A 13,878-nucleotide genomic window follows, 5' to 3' on the forward strand; every position below is an offset into this window, starting at 1 on the left:
GTCTTTGAACAGCCTTTCCGTGTTTTTACTTCGGTTTTTTTCTCGCCTAACGCGCCCTATGTTAACCAAGCGCTCTTACATTCCTCGTTTTTATGTTGTGCTTGTTCTGCTCTTTTTCCAGGAAAGGAGCACGTTAAAGCATAAAACAGTTTTTATAACTCCGCCTTGGTCTGGCTACAGCCATGACCTAGTCACACAATTCTTCAAAGGTCATGTCAGCACACACACACACGAATGCAACCCCCTCTCTCACAGTTGAACAAATTCGATTTATTGGTGTTAATATTCTAAATTCGATCTTCCAAACAGATTTTTTTTTTTTGCAGTTGTCACATACTTCACAAAATGGCTTCATGCAGATCTGTTGTTTTTTTTCTCACTTGTTGCTTGGTTACAAAAATATCAGAAAACACACTTTCAGAAGGTGGGGACAACATTGCAAAAAATTAAAGTTTGCGCCAACAGGAAACCCAAAAGACTAGCTGGGCTGACCCCCCCTGCCCGAGTTCGACACTTGACACAAAAGTGATCGTTCCTTCATTTTTCAACATGGTGAAAGGGAGGAAGTTCCTCTAATCTGCATCAAATGCATACTTGTGCTGCACATCACTGGGTATCGATTAATCCAATGCAAGTCCTTCATTGGCAGTAATGTGACTTATGGGGACAAGGAAGTTCATGAACACATCAGTAAGACAACTGCATTCCAAGATTTGAGCAGGTGTCACAGGTGTGGGACACTTTCCCAAATTTAGGAATCAGAGCTGTAGGGGGGAATGGCCTAGCACTAGGTCATAACAGCAAGGTCCACATTTATGCCCAGCCTCCCTACGTGTGAAAAGTTACTGAACATCTCTGTGCTCTGTCTTCAAACTAAGAACCCAGTTTTACATGGTAGCGAAGTGTGTTTTTGGACTGTGGAAAATACCTGCAGAACTCAGTCCTCCAAGCACGGGAATGACTCATTCCTGTCCTGTAACATCAACAGCTTTTCCTGCAGAATGACAAACAACAGAACTCCACCGGATTAGTAGGCATCTATTCCCAAAGACAGAACAGAGAGAGCTTAGTTTCGGTAACTCAGATCCGGGTGGCAGACATTGAGGGCATGTCAAACTCAGGGCCTTCTCTTTAGGAGTGCTTTTCGTTAACCAGTGACTCGTTTATCAGAAAACTGTCGTTGCAAGAAAGATACAGAGAATAGTTCAGTGAGATGTCCCATCATGCCTCCACCCTGCCCTTCTCCACTACATTCAGTCACTGAGGTGAGATTCCTCTGCTCCTTCAATACCATACAGCACCGTTTCACCACCCTGTCACTGACACAGGACTTCCACCCCTCTTCGACCATCATAGAACCAGTGGAAAAAATATAAAACAACTGGTCAGGCTGCTGCATTTCCCCAAAACACTTCCATTCTGCACAACTCGATTCCAAAAGAGCACGACACTACCTTATCCTTCTAAACCTCTGTTCTCCTCCAGCCCCTCGTGAATTATGCTTGCGAGGAAATTCTCCGAGAATTTTCCGGCTCTCTCACAGCACCCACTGAAATGTCCCCTGCACAGCTCAGGGTTTCTCTGAAGACAGCGTTGAATGGCAGTTCAAGCAATTTCAAATTTCTAAAAGACACACGGTCTGGACCCAAGATAAAATTGCCCCATTCAGGGGTCTTCAGTGCCATTAAAATATTAATCATCAGTTTTAAAAATGTATTAGAGTGTGCTTCGTACAAATGTGGAAGAACTACGGCAGTACAGAATTCTGTATTTCCATACTTTCAGTATTTCCAACAGCATCAAAGGCGAACATTGAAGGTCCCAGAATTGATCGGAATGATTTACAATGGTCATAAACAACAAAAGTCATTCACTAAAAATTAGCCAGTCATGTTTCAATAGTCCTGAATTTCTCCCCATGAGGGCTCAAAAAATTGTTTGGAGACCTTTGGTTGAAAACTTTGATTTTTGTATGGAAATGATGAGTTTAAAAGTCAATATACTATGAAAACTGAAGGTGCTGATGTTACGTTATGGGGGTTGGGGTGAGGGCAGGCAGGAAGATGGCTTCTGCCAATTATACAATATTTGGTTGTTGAAATAATGCTAAAAACAAATTCGATTCATTTCAGATTGGTGTAGTGTGTGCTTGGACAGACACTGGGCTGTCAAAAGGTTTTTCTTGAAGTAAGCAACTTGTGGGCTCTTCTGAGGCTCATAAAAACTACATTTCCCAGAATTGCCGCCTTATGAAGACATGGTAAGCCTTTAAAATGGGAGTCCCAAAGGTTGTATCTCAAGTCGAACCCTATCTCTAATTCCCTGCATATAGTTTTGCAAGAGTAGTACCACAAGTTTGAACAGATCTGCTCACTATAGTGTCTGGATGCCTTCATTCCGCTGGAGTTTAAATGCTGTGGAGAAGAGTCACATGTTGGGGATGAGAATTATTGCTAAACTTTATTACAGATATCAGATCACTAGAGCAGTGCAGCCCACCATCGACTTGAGATACAGCCTAAAGTATCCAAATACAAAACTCTCCTCCACACGCACACACAAAAACACGCACACACTTGAAATCTGTAAACAACAACAGATACACTCCCCATATTGATATTCCCAAGGCTGAAAGAAGAGTGCACCACAAATTTAAAATGACAAGTGACACAGAAATAGACTCCCTTTCATCGAATGGCAGTTTTCACCGTCACGAACTGTGCTTCTCACTTTGTAACTGTTTAGATATGAAAGTCGTTAGATACATTGCAATAGCCAGGTTCCAAGAAATTACTCTATTCTTAAAAAAAATAAAAATAAATAAAATGTTAGGAGAAGAACCATCACTCGTTGTTTATGCATTTTTCTCTGGAAAAAAAAAAAGTCAGTCCTTTACACGTCAGCAGCTTTGAAAGTCTTCAGGAAGGAAACCGAGGAACTTTGCTCTTCACTGTACCGAGAATCCATTTCGCTTGGTCGAGCAATATCTGTACAAAGGTACAAAACAGAAACAAACGAACACGCGTACAAAACATTGTGCTCAACGCCAGAAACACTTCTTAAAGGGCCAAGACGTTTTGGACAGCAGGACCTGCAAAAGACTGGAATGTTTCAAACGGAGGCCACTCCTTGGTGAAGAACCTTTCGTTGCCCCTTCGCGTATTCAGCATCGTTCAGGCAATGTTGACCAAAAATAATAAGATGATTTAGAGGGGGGGAGAATGGGGGAAAAAGTCTAAATTTTAAAATATCCCCCCTAGAACCAGGGTCAAGGAAGGTCAACGCGAATCCCTTAAAAAGGAGGAGTGGGATGGCTTTCAGCAGTAGCTGCGCGTCTGTCCCTCCGTGTGAACGGTCCAGTTCGGGCCGGGTAGGCTACCCTGTCTGGCCATGCCACTCTGGTGCCGAAGACCCGGGCGAAGGGAAGGGTCAAGAACTGTATCCCTCCGGGGCACGTTGCCATACTGGGTGAGCATGGGCACCGACTGGAACTGGTACGCGTTGTACTGGCTGGCCATGGTGCGGAACCCAGAGGGACTATGGCCTCTGGCTGTGCCCAGCGTGGACATGGACACGTGCGCCAGGCTGGAGAAAGGAGCCGGAATTGGGGGATCTTGACTGGGGTAATGGGGGTGGGCTTCCACCTGGCGGCCTGGGTAAGGGTCCTCGTAAGAGTGGTGAGGAGGCGGGAGGGAGTCGCAGGCGGGAGGGTGGGGTGAGTGGCTCATGAAGTCTTGCGCCGCCCGGTAGAATTTCAGCACCTGGTCACCGGAGGGCATGACGTCGAATGCTTGGCGGTAGTGCCCGCCCGAAGTAGACCTCCGTAGGGCATCCTGCCGGAGGAAAGGGGCACCTCTGGGTGCCGCTTGCCCCTCGAAAGGGGTCCGGGAAGGTCCGGGGCTGTACGTCTGCCGATCGTGGGGTAAGGGACGATCCGAGGAAGTTCCAATGCATGAGCTCTCATTAGCCGTGTCTCTTCTCGGCGCTTCCTCGCACAGTCCGGCCGACGGTTCTTTCCCTGAGGGCGGCTGATCATCTCCGGGGCCTTCGGAAGTCTTTTCCTGGGGATCCGAGTGACTCCGGAAGTGCACCGCTGCTTCTGAGCCACCCGAGTCTTCATCCAAGGAGGCGGTCAAATTGTCATACTGGGAGACGGCCCTTTTGGGCTGCGGGCTTTCCTTGATGCCAGGAGCGGCTTCCTCCTTCGGGACAGATTCTCTGGGCTCTTCCATGGGGGGAGATTCCGGGGCTTGCCGAGTCTCTCCATCCAGGTCGGTGGTAGTCCAGGTCTTGCCAGGGTTGAAGGGGAAGTTGACGTATATGGGCTCCTTCTGCTCCTGCCTAGAGGGTTTGTGGGTAGGGGGCTGGTGCTGGGAATCCTGCGGAAATCCGTCTGGGTTCGCCTCGAAGTAGCGGTAGCAGACCTTGCCATTTTCAAAATAAGGGTGCAGCTGAGAAGCAGTGAGGTCCCCCGAGGGGGATCGCTGGGACCTGTAGGGGTTCCTCTGGTAGGCAGCCACTCCCTGGCCTGGGTGGATTTCAGTCCGGGAGACGGGAACCATCCGGACGATGGAAGACTGAGAGGGCTGGGGCGGGGTGTCCAGGGGGATTTGAGAGAAGGGCACAAGAGAGTGACCCACGGCTTGCAGCGCCCACGTTCGGGGGTCTGCGGTCCAGTGGTGAGGCCGGACCGCCATGCCGTGGACCCTCAGGGCCCTGTCCGCGGGATCAAGGTCCAGTCGGGTGGGACGGTAGGGTGGACCATCGAAACGCAGTCCCATGCTCGGGTAGCCGTACCGCGCCGGGGCGGGCAGCAGGTGAGGCTCGGGCGCGATCTCATAATAGAGGTTCTCGCCCTTGGAGTGCTCCTCCCCGCGGCTCTGAAAAGCGAAGTGCTCCTCCGCGCGGCTCTGAAAAGGGCTGCTGGCCGCCCGGCCGTGCCGCGGCGGCGGCAGCTCCCTGGACGGCTCCGCGCGATGGATCCTCTCCGAGCCCGCGCGGGAAAGAGGCGGAGTGGACTGCGACGCCAGCAGCCGCCTCACCCTCATGGGTTCCAGGGAGCGCCGGGAGAAGTTCTCACTGCGGGTCGGGGGAGGATGAGACCCCAGCTCAGGAGGTTTGGGTGGGACCTTAGGTCGGGTGGGCTGGAAGGCGCGGAGCTGAGCCATGGGAGAGCACTCGGATTTCGAATGGTGCAGACGGGGGTTGGAGGCAGGATTGGGGCCAGACGTGGGGACCTTCTGCTGCAGATGAGGGGCGGAGAACTGCCTGGAGTAGGCGGGGGGCTTCCGCACTTGGGACTGGCTCTCCGAGCCGCCCTGGTCCTCGGCGGGGCTCAGACTGGAACGGTCCGGGGGCTGGTCCGTGGGCTGACAGGCAGCGCTGGACATGATCGAAGGGGTCTTGGATATCTGATTCTTGTAGGTCGGCCCAGAGTCCGTTTCCCCAGAAGAGCTGCTTGCAGACACCTCCGAGATAGAAGCTCCGGACTCGGACAGCGAGGTCTGAGAGGAGAGGGTGCCGGTGTCCTGTGGGAGGGAGAGCGACAAAGAAGGGATGTTCATTTTCGAATCTGGAACTGAACAGGGCAAGGGTGGTCAGCGCTGATAACGATGAACCCCTGTAGACGGTGTAGGACTCTCAAATTCATCAACACATGCCAGCAACAAAGGAATAACAGCGTGATTTTGCCCCAGTAGCTGCAGCTTTGAAGTGTCACGCAAGTCATCCAAGACGTGGAAGTGCATCTTTTCAGAAAAAGCGCACTTACTCATTCCACGAGTGGAAGACACCCAGGAATATTACCCAGGAATCCCCGTCAACAGGCTACAGGAACAGCAGCATCCTCTTACCTGTGGCTGACTCCGGTCTTTCTGCTCCCCTTCTGCTTTGTCCTCGGTCTCCACCTCGGCCCTCCACACCGACAGAGGGCGCACTGTGGAGTACAGGGGGTTGGAGACCGAGGAGAGGACCTCGCTGGAGTCCACGGAGAGGGACCTCATGAAACGCGCCTCCAAACTCTCCCCGGCCTTGCCCTGAGGCCGGGGGTGGCGCTGGGACCCGGCGGTGGCGGTAGTGGCGGCGGGCTGGCCGGAGGCCTGCTGGAGAGCCTTGTTGGCACTCTCCGCCAGGGCCAGCGCCATCAGACGGGCAGGGTTCTTCGGGGGAGGGGGCGGGGGTATCTGTGAGGAGGGTATCGGCAGACCTGCAGAAGCACAGGATAAAAAAATAGATGTCATCTTTTGCCTGTGTGCCTTTCTGTCCCTTTCTGCTTCGTTTTCTCTCTCTTCGCCTGAATGAACAGGTAAAGCAGAACAGAAACGACCCAAAGCACTCCTTTCATAGCTCAGCCGCTTGGCACTACTCAGTTTTCACACCAGTCCAACATTTATCGTTAGAGAATTTTTAGCTGTGTTCCTCCACCTCTCCGGAATACTCTTTGCATTGTATCCGAGATGTTCCTACTCTTCCTTTGGTCAAGCTGAGATTGGAAACAATTTCTTTGTTGGTTTTCCTTTAAAAGCGAGATTTGACGTTTAAGGTGGTTGCTTCGTTAATGGCCTGGTTAATAGCTGTTATTTTAGCAGCTTCAATGTATGAGAACGTGTTATATTGATACTATTATTATCTGGTATTACCCATTGAGAAGGATCTGTCGGGCTCACCCGCTTGTGACCGAGGATGATCTAGGAGACAGGCATGGTCGGTTAGAGACCCAATTTCAACTTCTGACCTTTGACCCTCGACTAACCTTTGACCTTGAGCTCGCCGCCCTGGGTCAGCTTGCTGCGGATCTCCTCCTGGCAGCTCTCGGTCAGCTGGATGTCGCACGACCTCAGCAGCATGGAGATCATCTGGGGCGGTTGGGCGGGGCCCGAGCCCTGAGGGCCGGTCGGCAATTCGCCAGCTCGCCCGCCGATCATCTCCAGCACCTTGTGAAAAGCCAGACACTTTTATTTCCCCCCAACGTGCCTTCGTTATGAACGAGGTACTTGTGTTTTCATGACATGAAGCGACTTCACAGTTCTACCCATTCATATTTGTATATTACATTATGAACACTAGACATTCCCTAGTGGTAATCAATGCCAATCAGCTTCTAATCAATTAATAATAATAATTCTTTACACTTATATTGCACTTTTTCTGGACACTCCACTCAAAGAGCTTTACAGGTAATGGGGATCCCCTCCACCCCCACCAGTGTGCAGCCCCACCTGGATGATGCGCCAGTACTCTCCCCACACACCAGCTCTCAGTGAGGAGGAGAGCAGAGTGATGAAGCCAGTTCAGAGAGGGGGATTATTATGAGGCCATGACTGGTAAAGGCCAGGGGGAATACTGGCCAGGACACCGGGGTTACACCCCTACTCTTCTCGAGAAACACCCTAGGATTTTTAATGACCACAGAGAGTCAGGACCTCGGTTTTAACGTGTCATAAATGAAAACATATTTCTGAGGCAGCACTTTAGAAAGCCAGAGACTCAACCAGCTGTGTAGGGTTACCCGCAGTCATGCAGGTACCGTGCAGATGGTAAGTTTCTACATGCAGGCTTACGGACGCTGGCCGGGATGAGAGCTCACCTTGGCCGGGACGCTGATGGCGATGGGGTCGGAAATGTCCAGAGGGGGTGATCTGGAGCCTCTGGGGGAGAGGGCATGTGCCACCTTGCGAGTGAAGGACCTCCTCTCGGGAGGGGGGCTGCTCAGCTCCCCGCCCTGGGCCTGGGCCCGGTGCTGGCAGCAGGACAGGGATCGCAGCGGGGGCGCGGCCGTGGCAGCCAGAACCAGGCTCTTCCGGGCCGCCGCCTCCGACTGGTTGAGCAGGGAGTCGGGGTCCTCCGTGAGCGGCTGCTGGAGGTGGTGGGGGCCGCAGCGGAACGCAGGGGGCGGCGGCGGCGGCGGGGACAGCGGCTCCAGCTCAGGGCCTCCTCCTCCTCCTCTCCCTCCGCCGCCCTCCTCGAGGAAGGTGGGGCTGAAGTCCATCTCGTCCTCGGCCAGCCACAGGGCGGGCTCCTGGGAGAAGTCGGGCAGCATGTAGACGCCCTCGGGGTCCTCCTCGGCCTGCAGGCTGTCGTAGGAGCGGCTGGGCTTGAGCTCGGGCAGGAGCTCGGTCTCCATGGCGACCGAGAGCGCGTCGCTGCTGGAGCGGGGCCGGCGCAGACGCTGGAGCCTGGACAGGCCTGAAGCCCAGGGCGACACAAGCGGCACACGTCACGAACGGAGTCTAGACCGGACACCGCCCACAGGGGGCGCCAGGGAGAACAAACAGTATTGAGTCATCACGAGATACTGTTATTAACACATCGCCACCAACGAGACCCTCTTCATAAACACCCTGTTCACTACGGAAGCAACTCATGAATAAAATATTCAATATTGAATAAACTAGATAATATTGCGTTATTACAAGCTACCTGTACAACGAGACTCTCTTCATAAATACTCTGTTCACTCCGGAAGCAACTCGTGAGGAATCCTGGAACTGTTTTGGGATTTTGAGGGTGGCATTCCCACACAGTATTTTATTAAATTCATGTCTGTGCAAACCGACAGAAATACAGTCAGCTTCTTGTCCCTTCACTTAACACGTTTCCTGCCGCTTGCTGTGTAAATCCAAATTCAAATGTATTCGACTGAAAACCAACAGTAGGTACCAGCAAGGACTTACGGTGTAACTCATCGTAAATGTGTTCTGTTCGATGTTTGAAGATCTGGCAACCTATCTACTTGTTTCTGCAGCTTTACATCAAAAGCAAAATAGGTTTGTAAAAAAAAAAAAGTCATCTTTTCACAAAAATGGTGAAAATGACATCTGCTTAGCACAGGAATGCTTAATAACAGTGTTATACATAGGACTACACGTGCTTCATTGTACTAATTAATTTGCACAAACAGTAGTGTGATAATATTCTTTGCATGGTACAATATAATTGCATATAGATTGCAATATATTGAGACATGAGGCAATACTGTTTATGAAGTAATCATTGCAGTTAAAGGCAATGTTCTCTTGTTTAAGCGCAATATTTTTTTCTCCGTGGTGCTAACAGGCCTCTGAAGAATGGAGCAGGTCAGGCATATTAAATGACAGGCTGAGCCACAGGTTAGTACTGTCGGGGCCAGGTAACGTTTTTCTACCTTTCACACAAAAGGGCAGATTGTGTATCCTTCCACAATCGAATGAGCAGTCTTAACATGCACAAGTGCACCAAAACCCGAACACGAAAAGCGCAGCAGTCAGGAGCTCCTTGTACCCAGTGCAGGGCCTGATGCAGACACTCATGAAGATAACTGGTATTGCATGTACAGCTCTCAGGGCCCTACAATTGGAGCCATGCACTCCTGTACTAGAGGAAAATCACGTGTCTTTATTTTAATGAGGGCGGAGATACCACAGTGTTTTAACAGTTCACCTCTGTGCTGCGTTTGTTTTGTCTCGGCATAAAGACAGCTCATTTTCCCTGGGGCTAGACGCTGTGGTCCGCAGAGACGTAGCCTACAATAGTGATCACTTTTGCCTGCCCTCCAGATTTTCAGCATATTTCAGTTCTTCCAGCACCCGAGCTCTTAAAGAGGTAACTGAATCGATTTCTGACTTCAGTGGCTTAATTAAGGCCCTGCGGACACCAAGATCAATGTAAATCTTCAGGGCTGGCCAGAGTGCGGAGGACACACCACTGGTCTGCTCTGCTGCGCGGCTGGTACTTGCAGCTGTTATCAGAGAAGACGGTTTGCGATAGTCTCACCTGCCCCGCTGTGCTGAGAGCAGAGGGATTCCTCACTCTTGGCTGAACGCAGGGTCACTGTGTCCATTCGTGTGCCTGAGAAGAATGAAATAAACAGCAACAGGGTGACAGCTGCTCTCGACGTCCTCGAGCAGTGACAAAAACAGGTGCCCTTTTCACTGCAAGCCTGGGCTTCCCTTGGTTAATGACTTTTCCTATTACACTGGTAAATAGTTTGGAAGGAATACGAGTCAATACAGGAACAGAATTCCAGGTGGTACAGGTCAAGTCAAGTAGGGAGCTGCGTCGGCATTTGTAGACTGCAAAGGAACAAGTAAAGGTTTATTCCATGCTGATATATTCCAGTATTCACACCTGGAATAAACCTTTACTTGTTCCTTTGGCAGGTGAAATCAAGTTGAGAGTCTGCATTCAGAAGTTAATATTACAACTTTTGATTTTATTTGGCACTTTTTTCTCCCAAATTCTTCCACTTACACACTTTAAAACACAAAACTGTGTTTGTAGGTGGCACTAGACAAATTGGTCTGGTGCCAAAGGTGGCCATATGAAGAATTTCTGTGGAAAGGACAAGTAATTTTGTTTGCTGCCTATTTCACCACTAGAGGGGGCATATCATCAAGCTAAGAAAGGCAGAGAAGACAAGTTTTCCAGCAGTTCACTACAGTTCACTGGAAGGTTGCCGGTTCAAATCCCGCGGCCGGCAGAGGAATCCTACTCCCTGAGCAAGGCCCTTAACCCCGACTGCTCCAGGGGCGCCGTATAAATGGCTGACCCTGCGCTCTGACCCCCAGCTTCTCTCCCTGTCTGTGTTCCTGTCTCTGCCTGGTGTGGAGGAGTTGTACGCCACAGGTGGTTCATGACCTTACCGGCCTGCGACGTCGCTGGCTGGAACAGGGAGCTGATCCTGGTGTGCTTCCGGCGGCCGGATGCCTGCTTCCCGATGGCAAAGAAAGTCTTCCAGCTCCCCCCCGCCGACTTCCGCACCTTCATCCCAGTTTTCCGCCTGCAGGGGGGGGGAAGACCAGACTGAAATTCCTTCTGCGCGGCTCGGTGTTTCCCCCACGACTCGCGCCACCCTTTCTACTGTGATCAGAAGGTTTGTCACAAAGGACACAGTGATGCAACTCGATGTGATTTGGGAACTGAAAGGGAGTGGACACTGCTTCCATACTTCAGTAAAGGAGCAAAACAAAAAGATAGACTGATCCTCCCTAGGGGTGACGTGGTGACACAGTGGTTAGCATTGCCACCTCGCAACGCTGGGGCCTAGAGTTCAATTCCAGACCTGGGGGGCTGTCCATGTGGAGTTTGCATGTTCTCCCTGGGTTTGTGTGGGTTTTCTCTAGTTTCCTCCCACAGTCCTAAAACATGTTAGCAGATTAACTGGAGCAGAGTGATAAAGCCAGTTCAGAGATGGGGATTATTAGGACGCCATGATTGGTAAAGGCCAGGAGGGAAATTTGGACATAAAGTGACACACTCACACCAGGGGCAATTTTCCCAGGAGTGGGAACCACTGGGATATGGCAACAAGGTGTCGCCCCCTGCTGCCGACAAACAAAACCAGACAAAACCATCACTGCGGAGACTCTACCTGTCAGCAGGCAAATCGAGGACGGTGTGGAACCGGCCCTGGAAGTCCTCTCTCGGGCCCTGGAGAGCCAGGAGCCTGGCCTGCTGCAAGCACTGCAGGTGGGCCGAGGCCTGGGTCCTCGCCTGGGCCTCCTCCAGGGACAGGAGCCTCGTGGACAGAGACGAGATGACAAAGGACTTGGGCCGGCTGAGGGAGCACCGCCCTGAGAACCGGAAACCCACCCGAACAAAACAAAGACACAAGAGAAACAACAACAACAACAACCACCATTAAAACACGTTACAGAGGCAACAGCGCAGTTCTGTTACATCCTGCAGGAAAGCTGGAGGGTTAACGCCGGAGAGACACAGGCCGGAGGTGGCCGGCCTGGCACTGCGAGTCAGAAGGCAAACCGAGACGCTAGTAGGCGCAGCGCAAAAGACAAGTTAATGTGCCAGGCTTGCCAAGCGCTAGGATGCCCAGCCAGTGGCAGAGAGGGAACACGCCCCCAGGAAACGGAAGCATCTCACACACGGTAAGGCAACTCCTCGAGAAGCGTTTGCTAGGATAGGCCCACTTTTGACAACGTCTTTGCTGGCGCCAAGAGACTGCCCTAGAGCGGCAGGAAACGCAGCAGATTCCGACGCCATCGGAGAGCTTCGAAGAGGATTATTTGAAACCGTGGATGTAGGCAGTTCTAGAATGAGAAGCGAGCAGACGAAAACAGAAATCGGCGCTGCCAGGTGTCTCGTCTCTGCCCTTGCCTGTCTGAATCCTCCGCCAGGAGAGCTGCATCAAAATCATCAGTTTTCTGTTGCGCCACACAGCTAACCTTGGGGTGCCAACAGCTGAGCTTTAACTTCACGTTGTGTTGGGTATTGCTCTGGTAAGCCAGGGTCAACTCTGACCACGATCAACAGCTGCAATTCGCAGAATCACTGGGAGACAGAGGCCATCACGAACGTGTTAAAACATGTTAGGCTCTTGATCTGGTCTGGCGCTCCTGAGACTGCTAAGCGGGCAGCAGCAAAAGCCAAAGAATAGGACAGGCAAGATGGTGCATCATCTGCCAGCGGCTGCTGCTTAAGCCCCAGCCCATATGAGAATGCATTGTGGGATTGCACCAGAAAGCGTCCTGCAAATACACAACGAACTGGAGCCCTGCTGCATTAAAAATGAACATCTTCCTGTTTGGCCCATAGCTCTGTAGGCTAAAGCATGAAAGGTCAACCGTCTGCATGAGCATATGCTTCAGTCCCTGCGGTTTGCAGAAGACCGAGCCATCAGATACTGCTGTGTTTGAGTGTGCTCGGTTTTGTGCCTCGTGTTGGGTGGCGGACTTCCAGTCTAAAAGGCAAGGGTGGCCATTCTTATGCAGCAGGGCACTGTACAATTCAGTGGGATTTTGGGGGGGGGAAGGTTCCACAGTGCATTATTATATGGGCTGGACAAGCAAGGAAATGAGCCACACGGAGGCCAGAGGTATTACCTGCAAGATGTCTTGGAGAAGGTGTCGTTCAGGTGCACTCACTAACCATATCACAGACATCAAGGGAAGAAAAGACTACATTCTGCAGAAATATATTCTGTAAACTGCCTCAAAAAACCACAAACCACGACGTCTGTGTCACGGCCATTTTCGTAGATAACAAGCTAACTCTGAAAATGGAGCAATACGTTAAGACAGCATTCGCTGAAGTAACATGAAGTGAGGCCATCTCTAACACAGCTAGCTACACAAAGCGCATGCATTTCCAACAGCAACATCACCGGCAGTCAAGCTGCATACAAATATGCAACCATAACACAGCTAAGTAAAGAAAATGAAGAGTAACAAAAACATGATTTCCAATAATCTAGACCTGAATTCTACAGCATAGTTGGGGAAAGTAAAGTTTATTTTTCCAGCCTTGCACAAAATGACAGTAAAATTCAATCGTCACAAGCAGCAAAATCAATCAACCACCTTTATTTGAAATGTGGATATTTATTACAAAAAATAATCTACTTTCTATTAGCTGGGTAAATTTCATTTTCCTACAGAGACTGTACACACTTGTATTCTTTCATGTCAGCTCTATTAAAATGGTCTGTTGCATTCTGGACTTACAGTCAATGATGCTTGAAAAAGACACTGCAATATAATAGGCATCCAGCAAAGACTTTTACCCAGAACTGGGAAAGAGAGATCCAGGGGAGTCAATCACAGCTCCTACTGCAAGGTCACTTACAAACAAACTGCTAACAGAGTAGGGGCTTGAACCTGGAACCAGCTCATCACAAGCTGGGATTCCTAGCCCTCTTCAAAACTGCCAGGCTAAAGCAACATTTTGTAATGGTAGACTCTGATGTAGTTGTCTCTATACATGTTTTTTTGTAAAGTCTTTTTTCTTAATTTCATTGTGATTCTCTTAAGGAAAAAAAGTAAAATGCTAAATTCCTTCTGTGACTACCTTGTAACACTTCCGAAACAAGAAAAACACTGGCACTCTTATTCCCATCTTCAAGAAGTAAGGATTCCATCATGTTTCCTGCATCAGTGAACCAAGATG

General features: G+C 50.5%; 1 protein-coding gene across 8 annotated transcripts in view; it reads right to left on the reverse strand.

Moving 5' to 3' along the window:
* Positions 1-249: 249 nt before the first annotated feature.
* Positions 250-13,878, reverse strand: part of arhgap33 (Rho GTPase activating protein 33) — a 60,594-nt gene continuing 46,965 nt past the window's right edge. For all 8 annotated transcript variants that reach the window (XM_088905372.1, XM_088905369.1, XM_088905374.1 and 5 more), the window contains 7 exons: positions 11,348-11,549; positions 10,620-10,756; positions 9,751-9,825; positions 7,586-8,184; positions 6,752-6,932; positions 5,853-6,205; positions 250-5,528 (listed from right to left, as the gene is read on the reverse strand). In XM_088905372.1, coding sequence (XP_088761498.1) covers positions 3,318-5,528; positions 5,853-6,205; positions 6,752-6,932; positions 7,586-8,184; positions 9,751-9,825; positions 10,620-10,756; positions 11,348-11,549 — 3,758 coding nt within the window. In that variant the 3' untranslated portion in view covers positions 250-3,317. The remainder of the gene's footprint in view (positions 5,529-5,852; positions 6,206-6,751; positions 6,933-7,585; positions 8,185-9,750; positions 9,826-10,619; positions 10,757-11,347; positions 11,550-13,878) is intronic.

Source organism: Atractosteus spatula, chromosome 25 (assembly GCF_055471065.1).
Source record: "Atractosteus spatula isolate fAtrSpa1 chromosome 25, fAtrSpa1.hap1, whole genome shotgun sequence".
In the NCBI taxonomy this organism is placed as follows: domain Eukaryota; kingdom Metazoa; phylum Chordata; class Actinopteri; order Semionotiformes; family Lepisosteidae; genus Atractosteus; species Atractosteus spatula.